This window comes from Dysidea avara, chromosome 5 (assembly GCF_963678975.1).
Source record: "Dysidea avara chromosome 5, odDysAvar1.4, whole genome shotgun sequence".
Lineage (NCBI taxonomy): Eukaryota > Metazoa > Porifera > Demospongiae > Dictyoceratida > Dysideidae > Dysidea > Dysidea avara.
The window spans coordinates 3,205,276-3,221,124 of record NC_089276.1 but is presented as its reverse complement, the minus strand read 5'-3'; the positions used below and the strand labels follow the sequence as shown (position 1 = coordinate 3,221,124).

General features: G+C 37.9%; 1 protein-coding gene across 2 annotated transcripts in view; it reads right to left on the bottom strand.

Moving 5' to 3' along the window:
• LOC136255731 (receptor-type tyrosine-protein phosphatase S-like) overlaps positions 1-15,849 on the bottom strand; it is a 133,059-nt gene that overhangs the window by 69,787 nt on the left and 47,423 nt on the right. Inside the window, exons 3-9 of one of the 2 annotated variants that reach the window (XM_066048571.1) lie at positions 15,305-15,592; positions 14,966-15,253; positions 14,637-14,921; positions 14,286-14,573; positions 13,271-13,573; positions 12,931-13,212; positions 12,530-12,874 (exon numbers count right to left, since the gene is read on the bottom strand). In XM_066048571.1, coding sequence (XP_065904643.1) covers positions 12,530-12,874; positions 12,931-13,212; positions 13,271-13,573; positions 14,286-14,573; positions 14,637-14,921; positions 14,966-15,253; positions 15,305-15,592 — 2,079 coding nt within the window. The remainder of the gene's footprint in view (positions 1-12,529; positions 12,875-12,930; positions 13,213-13,270; positions 13,574-14,285; positions 14,574-14,636; positions 14,922-14,965; positions 15,254-15,304; positions 15,593-15,849) is intronic. The other variant, XM_066048572.1, reaches the window with a different exon arrangement.

Genomic DNA, 15,849 nt, shown 5'->3' with positions numbered 1-15,849 from the left:
GGTCCGTTTTTATGAATAGCAACTACTGTGGCTTCTTTCCATGAGACTGGTAAGAGGATAGATCAAACATAAGGGTTAGAGGGGTGATGATACTGTGGCGAACATTGTACAAAACGCAAGGATGAGAATGGTCTGGACAGGCAGATTTATGAGGTTGCAATCTTTGTAGTTGTAGTAAAATATCTAATCAAAAACAGCCAAGCTGTAAAAAAAGGTGCGGCCCCCAAAAAGGCCATGATGAAAAAATATGTGAAATCCAAGGTGGCGGCCAAGAAATGGCTGTGATGGTAGGTTAATGGTAAAAATTTTAATAACGACATTTCAGGTGAATTTGATGCCAAGACCAAGTAGCACAAAATTCACCTGAATTGTCGTTATTAAATTTTTACCATTAACCTACCATCACAGCCATTTCTTGGCCACCACCTTGGATTTCACATCTTTTTTCACCATGGCCTTTTTGGGGGCCGCACCTTTTTTTACAGCTTGGCTGTTTTTGATTAGATATCACTTCTTTTTGTAATTGTAAACTGCAAAGCCGGCCTATGGCTGGCTTTGGGGCTTTTTTAACCCATGTGTTTTTTTATTAACCACAGGAAGAAGAAAAGAACTTATAGAAGATTTTTAATACTTCAATTATTTTTGATTTTATTAGTAATTATACAAATTATATACATATATTTATTACATGCCCATTATTCCCTACAGGATATTTTTTAGCAGCTGATCTCTCTACTGGGTGACTTAAAATATAGCTGAACTATATACAGGATGGTTTCTTTGTAGCTGAACTCTCTACAAGGTGACCTCTTCTAGCTGATTTCTCTACAGGGTGATTTGTTTCTAGCTGAACTCTCTACAGGTTATTTGTTTGCAGCTAAACTCTCTACATCCATGGTGGTTTCTTTGTAGCTGAACTCTCTACATGATGGTTTTTTTGTAGCTGAACTCTCTACAAGGTGACTTCTTCTAGCTGAACTCTCTACAGGGTGATTTCTTTGTAGCTGAACTCTCTACAAGGTGACCTCTTCTAGCTGATCTCTCTACAGGGTGATTTGTTTCTAGCTGAACTCTCTACAGGTGATTTGTTTGCAGCTAAACTCTCTACATGGTGCTTTCTTTGTAGCTGAACTCTCTACATGATGGTTTCTTTGTAGCTGAACTCTCTACAAAGTGACTTCTTCTAGCTAGGTGATTTATTTGCAGCTAAACTCTCTACATCCATGGTGGTTTCTTTGTAGCTGATCTCTCTACATGATGGTTTCTTTGTAGTTGAACTCTCTGCAAGGTGACTTCTTCTAGCTGAACTTTCTACAGGTTGTAGCTGAACTCTCCACATGATGGTTTCTTTGTAGCTGAACTCTCTACAAGGTGACCTCTTCTAGCTGATTTCTCTACAGGGTGATTTGTTTCTAGCTGAACTCTCTACAGGTTATTTGTTTGCAGCTAAACTCTCTACATCCATGGTGGTTTCTTTGTAACTGAACTCTCTACATGATGGTTTCTTTGTAGCTGAACTCTCTACAGGGTGATTTCTTTGTAGCTGAACTCTCTACAAGGTGACTTGTTTTAGCTGATCCCTCTACAGGGCGATTTGTTTGCAGCTGAACTCTTTAGGTGGTGATTTCTTTGTAGCTGAACTCTCTCCAAGGTGACCTCTTCTAGCTGATCTCTCTACAGGGTGATTTGTTTCTAGCGGAACTCTCTACAGGTGATTTGTTTGCAGCTAAACTCTCTACATGGTGCTTTCTTTGTAGCTGAACTCTCTACAGGGTGATTTCTTTGTAGCTGAACTCTCTACATGATGATTTCTTTGTAGCTGAACTCTCTACAAGGTGACTTCTTTTAGTTGATCTCTCTACAGGGCGATTTGTTTGCAGCTGAACTCTTTAGGTGGTGATTTCTTTGTAGCTGAACTCTCTCCAAGGTGACCTCTTCTAGCTGATCTCTCTACAGGGTGATTTGTTTCTAGCTGAACTCTCTACAAGTGATTTGTTTGCAGCTAAACTCTCTACATGGTACTTTCTTTGTAGCTGAACTCTCTACATGATGGTTTCTTTGTAGCTGAACTCTCTACAAGGTAACTTCTTCTAGCTGATCCCTCTACAGGGCGATTTGTTTGTTGTTGAATTCTCTACACGGTAATTTGTTTGAGGCTGAACTCTCTACATGGCGGTTTCTTTGTAGCTGAACTCTCTACAAGGTGACTTTTTCTAGCTGAACTCTATGCAGAGTGATTTGTTTGCAGCTGAACTCTCTACATGATGGTTTTTTTGTAGCTGAACTCTCTATAAGGTGACCTCTTCTAGCTGAACTCTTTACATTGTGTCTAGTTTCTAGCTGATCTCTCTACAAGTTGATTTGTGTGTAGCTGATCTCTCTGCAGGTTGATTTATTTTTAACTGATCTCTCTACAGGGCAATTTGTTTGTAGCTGAACTCTCTATAAGGTGATTTGATCTCTCTGTAGGTTGATTTGTTTGTAGCTGAACTCTCTAAAGGGTGATTTGCTTGTAGCTAAACTCTTTACATTGTGTCTAGTTTCTAGCTGATCTCTCTACAGGGTGATTTGTTTGTAGCTGATCTTTCTGCAGGTTGATTTGTTTGTAGCTGAAGTCTCTACAGGGTGATTTGTTTCTAGCTGATCTCTCTACAGGGTGATTTTTTTGTAGCTGATCTCTCTGCAAGTTGATTTGTTTGTAGTCGATCTCTCTACAGGGTAATCTGTTTGTAGTTGAACTGTGTATAAGGTGATTTGTTTGTAGCTGATCTCTCTGCAGGTTGATTTGTTTTAGCTGAACTCTCTACAGGGTGATTTGTTTGTAGCTGATCTCTCTGCAGGTTGATTTGTTTCTAGCTGAAGTCTCTACAGGGTGATTTGTTTCTAGCTGATCTCTCTACAGGGTGATTTTTTGTAGCTGACCTCTCTTCAGGGTGATTTGTTTCTAGCTGATCGCTCTACAGGTTGATTTGTTTGTAGCTGAAATCTCAACAGGGTGTATTGCTTGTAGCTGAACTCCTTACATTGTGTCTAGTTTCTAGATGATCTCTCTACAGGGTGATTTGTTTGTAGTTGATCTCTCTGCACATTGATTTGTTTGTAGCTGAACTCTCTACAGGGTGATTTGTTTCTAGCTGATCTTTCTACAAGTTGATTTGTGTGTAACTGATCTCTCTGCAAGTTGATTTGTTTGTAGTCGATCTCTCTACAGGGTAAGTTGTTTGTAGCTGAACTGTCTATAAGGTGATTTGTTTGTAGCTGATCTCTCTGCAGGTTGATTTGTTTTAGCTGAACTCTCTACAGGGTGATTTGTTTCTAGCTTATCTCCAGGGCCGCCCAGAGAAATTAAGGGGCCCAGGGCAAAGAGTTAAAATGGGGCCCTTGACCCAAGTTGTAAGGTGAAGACCAAAACTACCCAATAACTACCCATCACCAACTTTGGCCGCTCATATCTCGGAAATGGCTTGAGTGATTTCCTTCAAATTTGGAATGTGGGCTCCCCTAGCTGGCGGACAACTCTGCAGCAAATTCGGTTTCAATCGGATAAGCTATCACCGAGATACAAAAGTGTGAAAATGACGTTTTCTTTCTTCCTGTAAATATATTCACGGTGTGGCGCGCCGGCTTCTTGGGCCGCACGACACACTACCGTGTGTCTTGATCATCAGGTGTAATTTGTATGTCAGAAAGGGTTGAATTAAAGTTCCTTACAGGTAAGGTGGGTATAGTGTTAAGATCCCCTATAGTAAAAACACTACAAAAATAATCATTTAACAAATTAGCAACATCACTATCATTGTCAGTAAATCTACCATCCCTCTGTTGCAGCATAGGGATTCCAGGTTTAACTCTTAAAGTTTGATTAACATAGCTCCAAAATTTCTTGGGATTGGTTGAAATACTGTAGGCTAAATTTTCTTCAAATGAAAGTTTGGCTTTCCTTACTAAAGATGTGCAGTGGTTCCTTGCTTTAGAGTAGGTTTGATAGTCAGCAGTTTGGCGGGTAAAGTGGTATCTGTTCCAAGCTTTATGCTTTGCCTTTATGGCTTTTGAAACCACCCTAGCAGGATGAGAATGACCTTTGGCCGAGGAAAAATTATTTGTAAGAACATACTTATCAATTAAACAAAGTAGATCAGAATGGAATATTCCTCACATTTCAATAGTATCCAAATCCTTGAACAACGCATACCAGTCTTTGTTTGATAAGTCCTCTGCCATTGATTCATAGTCTCCTTTGTGAAAAAGGTAATGATTGTAATTAACAACTGGTGTACTTTAGTAGCAAGTGTACTCAAAATTCAAAACGACATGGTCGCTCTACCCAAGGGCTCAGAAACTACAACAGACGAAATCAAGGTCTCCGATAACTAAATCTAATAAAGAAGGGGTAGTCTGTTCTCTGTACCTAGTTGGAGAACCCACATGTTGAAAGAGGAAATTATCTTGTAGTGTTGATAGGAAGATGTTACTGCTAACATCACTGTTGTTTGTAGACCAGGTACTCCAATCAATGTTGGGGTAATTAAAGTCTCCCATTATCAACAGGTGTGACTTGCAGCTCTGAGTAGCTAGAGTGATCAGGTTTGTTAACCAATCATCATTTTGACTGCTGCTTGATGGTGACCAATAAATTTCTCCAACCAGTATAAAACTGTTAGAGCCACAGGAACAGAGCACCACAAAGACTCTTTACTCTAAGTAATATTTAAAGTATCAAATTTAGTTGCCTTAAGGTTAGATTTACAATAGATACAAACACCTCTACCAACTGATCGATCAGAACAGAATAAATCATAACCATCAAGATAAAAACTTTCTAATATAGTTGTGTAAGTGGAATGCTTTGGACAGACTTCTGTAATAGCCAGTATGTCAGGTAGATAATCTTGCTTTTAATTCATTAAGTTTGTTTAACAAACAATCAGCATTGGTATAAAAACATGTAATAGTAGACTTAGCTGAGGTTTGACTGTGTGGTAAGTGATTGCTACAATGTGGGCTACCCATTAGAATTGTTGCTTACTTCTGAGGTTGTGGTGGACAGATCAACAGCCATTTCAACAACAGGTTCTGTGTTTAGCTTAATAATTTGTCCTCTGTACATTCTCAAATTCAATTCTCCACTTTCTTTCCGCCTTCTAAATTCAGCACGTAAGTCTTTTTGAACCTTTCTTTCTTGGACAGAAAGATTAGGAGTATTATAAACATTCTTCAATTCATCAGAACGGGTAGCTCGTAGCTTTTTTGCACTGGATAAAATAGCTTTCTTAACATTAATACTACCTAGTTGGACACGCATCAAGTGACCTCTTGGAATAGAATTAGATCCCAAACGAACAACATTGACAATTTCAAAATTGTCTATTCCAATTTCTTTAGCTATGTCATCACTGCATCCTTATCCTTAGCCACCCTTGAAGCATGGTCACTAGACTGAGACTCTGGCACATTATGAAAAATTAAATTAAGCTTTCTCTTTTCCAGGTCTCTGTTATTCCCCTATGACCTTATAGGCCAATGTATCTGATGTATTAGGACCTGTGGTAATTGATGTGAGGTCCCTGCTGAGACTCGATCCTCTAGGACTTGTACTCATTGTAACATTTTCATTAGTAGTTGTATGAAATGACTGAGCAAATGCATGTAACTCCTTCTTAGTATCCAGCACTACTTCATCAAGACGCTTAATTGCAGAGGTAATAGATTCAGTAACTCTTTCATAAGTTTCAGAAGATATAGTGCTGGATTTAGCATTGGACTTGCCAAAGCTACGAATGGCATTGAGTGCTATGTTGTTGCAGTCAGGGCAAAAATAGTGTACATCATTACAATCATCTAATAATTCAATCAATTGGTCTGGCAGCTTAGAACATGCAGGACAATAACACATACCACATCTCTTGCATTGTATTATGCGGTCAACTGCCTTAGCAGAAACACCACATAGCAAAGACTCACTTTTTGCGATTCAGTAGCCTCTAAAGAATCAGCAGACTTCTTTGGGTAGGGAGTTTTTGAAACAGCAGCCTTCTTGCATTCCTTTCCAACTTTTGGCATTTCAACTCTAATTAACGCACCCTTGAAAAGAAAAAGCACTCTTTGAAATATCAGCTTGGTCTACTATTTTCTCAAATAGTTTATAAGTCCTGATAAACAAAATTTCAGACCAGAGACACTACTTTAGCGGTTGAATTATAAAAGCTCAAAATCACAAAAATCAAAGCCACAATTTTTTTGTATACAATGCATTGCCAGTTTCTCCCAAAGGCTCATAAATGGCCCAAGCACATCCCCTAAGTAACGTAAGCAGTCTCACGAGTTTCTTGGCTAGGTCCCACTCATTGGCTGCGGCGCACACATCGAATCACCTTAGCCATAACATAGTGTTTGCATCTTCCAAAGGCCCTGGTAAACAGATCGTAGTTCCTGTAGCCATTGTCCTAGATTTCGACACCAATGCAATAACTCAAGAACAACTACAACAAAAGATCACACTTACAACTCAAGCACACAAACGAGAGAGGGAGGTCACATGTGGATCACCAGATACAAGACCACGCATACATCAATAATATAATTAATCCTACTTCTAAAGTAGGGACTTTCTCACCGAGCTATGCTGTAATGCCATCATTTATCTCTTGTTTCACTACTTTTCATTGCATAGATCCCTACTTCATTCTTAAATTAATTATATATCCAAAGTAAGGACTTTCCCACAGAGCTATGCTGTAATAACATCATTCATCTCTTGTTTCACTACTTTTTATTGCATAGATCCCTACTTAAATTTTAAATTAACTATTTTTAAAATACTAGTTATGTAATAGAAATTCTCAGAGGGGGTTTCAGGTTCAATAACTGTAATCCCAGACTGAGAAGTATATAGTCCAGCTGAGGCTGTTACGTTGAATGTAACTCAGTCTTGATAGCTCAGTGACCTAATAAATATAGCTACATAGATCCACAGCAGTAAAAATCATTCCACAACATTGTTTCATAGTTGAATCTTACCATTCCAGGCTTTTGTAGAATGTTTGAAGCAAAACAGCTTCGAAAACAGCACTTGTACTTATTAAAACAATAATTATTTCAAGAGGTGCTTAAGATGATTAAATTCCATATTGGCATTTCCAGTAATTTAAAAAGCATATGTATGAAGTTTTGGCAAGTAGAAAGTCCCTATATTATACATCAAGACACACAGTAGTGTGTTGTGCTGCCAAGAAGCCAGCACATGACACCGTGAGTATGTTGACAGGAAGAAAGAAATGCAATTGTCGCACCTCCGTATCTCTGTGCTGCCATTACGAAACAAGACAAGTTTTGCTGTGGACACACCCACCTACGTCAGTACTCCACATTCAAAATTTGGGTGAAATCGCTTCAAGCGTTCCCAAGATACGTGACGTCTTAGAAATGGTGTAGAAGAATCAGATTTAAAGCCACAAAGTTATAACACGAAATCCAACTTGGTGTAACAAGTGCGAGATTGAGATACTCTAATAGAACAGTCATCCTAATAGAGTAGTCGCCATAAAGGAAACAAGTAACCCGTTTAGAGATCAGCTACAAACAAATCACCCTGTAGAGAGATCAGCTAGAAACAAGTCACCCTGTAGAGACATCAGCTAAATACAAGTTACCCTGTAGAGATCAGCTTCACCCAGTATTATGTAATGGAAACAAATCACCATGTAGAGAGATCAGTAAGAACAAGTCACCCATTCATCTGGAAACAAGTCACCCAGTAGATAGTTCAGGTAGAAACAAGTTACACTGTAGAGAGATCAGCTACAAACAAATCACACTGTAGAAAGATCAGCTGGAAACAAGTCACCCTGTAGAGATATCAGCTAGAAACAAGTTACCCTATAATCAGCTACAAACAAATCACCCTGTAGAAATATGTGCTGGAAACAAATCACCATGTAGAGAGTGCAGCTAGAAACAAGTCACCCTGATGAGTTCAGCTACAAACAAAGAGAGTTTTAGCTATAGTTCAGTTATGTAAGAAGTAACCTTATTAACTACAGTATGTGATAATCATTCAGTGTTAAATATACAAATATTTAATCAGACAAAAAGCTATACACACAATTACTTCTTTTGTTCTACAATTCCTGCAGTAAAGAAAAAAACAAGTTAAAAGGAAGCACCAAAGCCAGTTTAAGGCCAGATGTGTAACATTATTCATAACATGTGCATGTGTGCAAAGTTGTATGTTAGTAGTACTGTAGTTAAACTTCATAAAATGAGATTTAAAAATAGGGTACAGACATACACACTTATCCATTCAGCAAGTCTTGCTACTTTTTACCTCAGATTCCCTAGTGAACCTAGCTATGCTTGTGAAACTGAATAATATGAACAAAATGGCACAAGCACACAAGAAATAGGAATTTTCAACTAGAATAGGGACCATAACACATCAATAAAAAGTACTGAAACAAGCTGGAGTAGTGCATGATAATATATCACAGTAAAAATAATAAGAAGTGTTAAGGTAGGCCTAATAAAAAAACATTAGGTTTCGGACCGTACTACTATTCGTATCATGATGCGTATTATGGAAGTTTAATTGCAAATCGTGTCATGAGTTGTTACTTGTTATTTGCATAGTTTAGGAAATGTATAATCCACATATACTGCACTGCTCAATTGCAACGTCGTCTCGAGAGAGTGCAAGCGATTAACGAACTTGTTAATTAAAGGGCGTGGCACCCTTTTCACTCATGAGCGTTCATCCCACTTCGTTTGAGATGGGATTCATTAAAACCCGGAATATGGAATAACGGAACAGCGGAATTATGGAATAAGCATTCTTAACAGTTTGCGATTATTTATACCATCTACAGCTTTTATACAATACTCACCTCATAGCAACTCCGCCGAGAATGCAATCAAGATGGCAGGCAGCACTAAGTTGATCCTCAGGGCGATCCTTAAATAGAATACACACAAAACTAACCCCTCTAGAATAACCTACCTAAACTAAACTACTTTCTAATACACTTTGCTACATAATCGCTACAAAACTATTTGCTATACTTGCTTATGCCAGCTATCACACACAAGTAACTGCCCGAATTTATTACTGATAAAAATCTCCACCCCCAAAAATCTACCTTGAAATAATCTACTTTAGCTAACCTTCCTCAACTTTGTTAGTTATCCACCGCCAAACAAGTTTAAATAGAAATTTAAATGGTTATATGCTGTTTTAAGCTCCCTTCATTTTACACCTCATGACTCAGGCAGTTACTCGTGTGTGATAGCTGGTATAAGGAAGTGTAGCAGAAAGAACTTGATGGTTTTGTAGTGATTGTGTAGCACAGTGTATTAGAATGTAGTTTAGCTTATCATATTCTAGAACAACACTTATTTTATCTTAAATATTACCAAATTAAGTTATGTAAGCTAATATTCTAGTCTTGCCAGGTTTAATTGTTTCATGTATGTAGCTAATACTGTATAGTAGTTATCAGCATTATTACACTAATAACTATAACCCTAACACTCTACAGGGTGGTACTAAAGACCTGTAGCTACATGTAATTATCAAACACTGAATCAGACATAACATGTGATCAGTACTGCATGTGACTGAGCCAGCATTTTGCATTCTCTTCTAATATTATAGCGAATCAGTTGTTTCAAGCAGTGTTTAGCACATGCATACATGGTTGTAATACATACAGTTTATATGAAGTTATATACTACATTGTGTGTTTTTGTCAGCAGATAAAATTCTGGTCTTTATTTAAAGAGCCTAAAATCTCATCGGTAAAACTGTATGGTTATGACCAATTTCAGTTCCAGTATTAGTTCCAGTACTCGATAAAATTTCTTTATAGTTCTAGTTCTAGTTTCAGTTTTGAGGAAAGCAAAATTATAGTTCTAGTTCCAGTATTAGGGAAAGCAAGATTATTGTTCCAGTTCCTGTTCTAGTTCAAAAGGACTGGAACTGGAATTATTTTAGCTCCAATACTGAGAACTGGAACAACACTACTTAGTGTTGTACATAGCTAGCTAGCAGAAGCTTTAAAGTGCCCACCAAGCAATACCCACGAAGCGTCACTATCTAGTAAACTCATACAACAATAATAACAATAATCATCATAATAAACAATATTATTTAGCTTGACCTTGTCACTAAAGATATTCAGACAAAGGAACAACGGATTCTGTAATGCTAACTGTAGAAGACAGTTAGCTACTTGTGCACTTCAGAAGAACAATGACGAGGAGTGGTGACAAATAAACAGCTTCTGCAGCTGAAATGGCTGACACAGTGACCAATCAGAGCAGTACTCAGCAATATAGGCGAAGGCATGTGACAATCAACATAATTATTTTGCAGCAATGAAGAAAGACAATAACTCACAAGGGCGAAAATCAGAGGTAACAACAATTAGCTATGGGTTTCGCAGCTAAATTAAAACAAAGATGGCGAATTCTGCTGCTGACCTCAGCAACAACTCACAAGGTGAAACTTTAATAACACACCACAACTTTAGTTGTAGAGTGAACTGTAGCTAGCTGCTGTTTAAACTCCTTACAAACGAACCGTAATCGTGTCCCTATCGCTCAATATATTACTATAAATTACACATCAATTAATGCTAGTTTACCGTGTATTTCAGATTGCATCACGATACAAATACGATAACGATATGTAAAGTTTTTATAATGCCTACCGTATATCCCTACTGTACATATTTCCATTACGGTATCTTGAGCATGGTAGGGATATAACACTAGTACTTCTTATTGTTTTACTGTGATTTAAAGACATGCACTACTACAGCTTGTTTCAGTACTTTTTATTGATGTGCTTCTAGTTGAAAACTCTAATTTCTTATGCACTTGTTTGCTAACTTTTTTTTGTAAAATAAAAATTATTATGACTGGAGAACCCTGCATACTGCATCAAAAGAAAGAAATGACACCACATGCCCCAGCTATCATTTGAAAAGTGAGGTATCCATTATGCTTTGTTATCTGCTATGATCAACCCGGTACACAGCATTACGAACCAAGAACTGTTAGAAAAGAACCACTGTAATCAAAGCAACTACTATGAAAAATATGGACTATTTCTGCTACGAATCGAAGCCATCATGTGCTATTGCCAAATTGACACTTTTTGATGTCAGCAAAGATGAATGGGACACAAAGGAGGACACTGGTAAGTGCATGAATAATGTATTGTACGTACTGCGGTATGCCAAAAGGCACCTTTCAGGCTGAAGCTACATCGAACAGTGAAACAATCAAGCCTGTAGCCCTAGCTGTTATTGAGCTACGCTTGTCTGAAGGCATCAGTCAGTCAGTCAGTCACTAAAAAATTCCATTTAATAATTTTAAAAATCATAGCAACTTGTTGAAAGCAATTCAAGTCGATCTGAAGACTTGTTTGGGCTTAGTTTTTCCTAACCAATACTGTTTCATCGTCGTCAGGGAAAAGTTAGGTTGGATTTTTGGTAATTCTTTTATGGGTCATGCCCACACCTTTGTGGTCCCTACTATACAGTAGCTACTATCGTGCTGTATGATATTTCAGTTTTGTCTGAAATACACTTTGTTTTTTTCTTTTTTCTTTACTTGATACTCTCTAGTGGAAAGAGCTACACACCAAAGGATTACTTATAGTATAAGAATCAAGGTGGTTTTTGGTATGTGATCTATTAGGATTTTTTTTTTGTTTTGCAAAAAACATGGGCAATTTCTGTTTATGACATGGGAAAACTTAAGAATGTCATATATCATGACCTATATCCTTGGAGTAACAGTGAAAAAATTAAACCTGTAGCTACAGCCATTATTGCGATACACTTGTCAGATAGTCAGTTGGATGGATGGACAGCCAGTCAGTTGGTCAATTGATTGGTCAATTAGTCAGTCAGCCAGTCAGTCAGTCAGTCAGTCAGTCAGTCAGTCAGTCAGTCAGTCAGTCAGTCAGTCAGTCAGTCAGTCAGTCAGTCAGTCAGTCAGTCAGTCAGTCAGTCAGTCAGTCAGTCAGTCAGTCAGTCAGTCAGTCAGTCAGTCAGTCAGTCAGTCAGTCAGTCAGTCAGTCAGTCAGTCAGTCAGTCAGTCAGTCAGTCAGTCAGTCAGTCAGTCAGTCAGTCAGTCAGTCAGTCAGTCAGTCAGTCAGTCAGTCAGTCAGTCAGTCAGTCAGTCAGTCAGTCAGTCAGTCAGTCAGTCAGTCAGTCAGTGAGTCAGTCAGTGAGTCAGTCAGTCAGTGAGTCAGTCAGTCAGTCTAAAATTCTACTAAATAAAAAATCTAAATTTTCTATCAACTTTATGAGAAGCATTTTGGGCCACACTGAAGACAATTTCAGACTTGATTATACCTAACCAATACTACCAAGGCACTATGAGATGTTGTCAGACTGATCTCGGGTATTTTTTCCACTAAACTTCATGAACACTACTATACAGTACTCTAAACTTCTGTATTTACCACATGCCCCCTACTTTCCATATATACTTCCAGCAGTACTTTAGGTAATAAACGACTTACTTCCTTCAGATGTAGCAATCATTTCTGCAGTTGATCGGTTTCCCAGTAGTTCTGTTCCATTATGTAGTGCAATAGCTGACACTTGAATCCTGTATGTCACTGATCCATTAAGATTAGTTAATGTACCAGAAGTTCCAGTAAAGTCCACAGAAAACTCTCCATCTTGTGGTAGTTGTCTCTTCCTCCTATTACTAATAATAATAGGACCATAAGGACCACTCACTGGCAGGTAGAACACTGTGTAGCGAACAATCATACCATTTGGTACATTAGGCTCCATCCAATATATTGTTAACATAGAGGATGATATGACAGGCACCATGACACCAGGAACAGGTGCAGGTGCTACGGAGAAAATTGAATAGTAATAGCAAAGAAGAGCAACATATATTGCAGCTTACGTTCCAGTAGAGTTGTCACAGATATACCAACACTAAATGGTCCTGCTCCCACTCTAGTATATGCTCTAATTTGTAGAGTATATATTGTACCAGGTGATAATCCTTCAACAGTATCCATCAGTGTATCAGTGAAGTTAACAAGTGATGCTGTAGTGTTAACACTATACTGCACTTCATATTGTACAATGACCCCATTAGGAGTAGCAGGTTCTCTCCATGACAAGATAACAAATCTTGATTGGATGGTATCTGCCGTTAATGAAAGTGGAGCAGTAGTAGGCTCTGAAATATATTACACAATCGGTGAAATTTACTAGCTACAGAAAAACAATTTACTCACTATCTTGTCCAGACAATCCCATCACAGGATCACTGAATGATCCAGTTCCATTGACATTGACAGTAGCCAGTTGTACTGAGTATCTAGTATAAACTTCTACTTCTGGTAGGTCATCTCTCCGGAATCTATTACTGCTACCATCAACAGTTATCATTTGTGACACACCACTACCCACTCTGGTGTATCTGATCACATAACCAGTCACATCACCATTACGTAATATTGGTTCTGGTGATCTATATCTTACTGACAACATTGCTGGATCAGCTTCTATTAATGTGATATCACGTGGTGGACCAGGTTCTAGAAAGCACATTACAATTTTAGCATCAATACAGACCTGATGCATATGAGTATAGGAAGTTGTTCATGGGTGGCATTTTCAAATACTAAGCAGCTTTAGCTAATGGTAGTTGAGACCATATTATAAGAATGCACAAATAAAGTTAATAAATGCATGTTAAATTTAAAGCTCATTATTTCATCTTTAATTATTAATTAATTAATTAAACAAGCACACAACTTTTGATGAACACGCTTTTGTACGCAAAATGGGAAGGATTGGCCTAACTATTTTTCATCATAGAAAATTAGTGTGTATTATGCAGAATCAGGAAAACTGATTTATAGAGTAGTGCTTTGAATAATAGTGCTTTACAGACTTGTAACTGTCTTGCCAGGACCAGTGGTGCCAAAGAGGAATACGATAGAGACCTTTTCACACACGCACGCACGCACGCACGCACGCACGCACACACACACACACACACAAATTGGTAAATCGTATTAGTTTTTAGCAGAAATATCAGTATATTGGCCACAGATACAATATGTCTGTCAGCATATCAGTACACCTCTAAACCAATAGCTGTTTCATGCAGCTAAGCCAGATGTTCTTTAAAAGTTACCTAACAATAGAGTCAAGAGTTAATTGAATTGTATGACTAAATCATATGCTTTCATTTGTATCAGTTTTTGAAATGTTTAACCATAGAACTTGACAAATTTTACTTACTATCTGACCAAGTCATCACCCTTACTGAACTGGTAGTAGAAACATTAATTGTGTTATACACTGCTTGTACTGTGATGTCATAACTGACAAACTCTTCTAATCTATCAATAGTAGCTCTAGTTGATGATCTACCTACTGATACACTGTCATCATCAGCAAAATCCTCTATACCATCATATGATACGATGTAACCAGTGACATCATCAACATTAGCTACAGGTGGATCCCATGTGACCTCAATACTACGAGGTGACAATGTCACAGCATTAACATTAATAGGAGGACCATCTACAAAACATAATCAAATAATAATAATGATGATAATAGTAATTTGTATCATCAGTAACTTACAAGTCCTCCTTTTCACTTCACTACTGTCTTCACTAGCTCCTAATGATATAACAGTGTATGCTCTCACTTTAAAACAGTATTCAGTGTTAACAGCTAATTCAGTTACTGTACGTGTAACTTCATTAGTCAATGGTAGAAGTGTAGTATATCTTTTAATTCCACATCTGCTATATCGCAATTCATACTGAGTAATTATCCCATTAGGTCGGTCAGGTGTCATCCATGACAAAGTCACTGTAGTACCAGTAACACTGTCCACCATCAGTGATCTTGGTGCAGTTGGTACTGGATAGAGTAGTAACTTTAAATATAATTATAATACAACTTACTGTCTTGTCCTGAAGTTTGCTCTATAGCATCACTAAATGGTCCAGTTCCATTAACAGTCATAGCGGCAACTCTTACTGAGTACATTACAAATGGAACCAGTCCTGATATTGTATGTGTAGTTCCACTATGAGGCACTATATTAGGTTGCTCTCCACTCCTACGGTACTCAATTTCATAACGAATAATTTCTCCATTACGACCAATTGGTGGTGGTAGTTGCCAAGACACCCTCAGTGCTGATGGGTTCATACTTGCTACCATCACATTCTGTGGTGATGAACTAGGAACTATGGAGTTATAACATGAGCTTCTCTCACATCATATTATGTATCACTTACTATCTGTCCATGTTGCTACTGATACTGAAACACTATTACCACTAAGTGTACCACTACTATTAGTTTGTACAGTGATAGTATAGTCAGTGTTCTCCTCCAGATTGGTGAGGGTAACACTTGTAGTATCACGACCAGTCACCATCATACTTCCACCACTAGTATATGAAGCAGTAGTAGCGTATGAGATGAGGTAACCAGTAGCATCTTCCTCTAGAGATTGGTCCCATGTGACCTCAACAATGCGAGATGATGTTACTGTAGCTCCGACATTTGTGGGAGGACCAGCATCTATATATAAAATAGTTAAACCACTTGACATCACAGAAAAAAACATTCATTCAAGATGTAAGCATGGACACTTTAAAAGTTTGAATGATATACGGTGTCCATGCTGCATAGTGAACTCAGATGCTTTGTAAACTACACAAGGATAATACATGGAGCAAGTCCTAAAGTGGTGTAGCAGTGTTATAATACAATGTACATACTAATTATAGTTAAGTACAACATTTTATATCAGGCCATCCATATATGACTCATGTGAG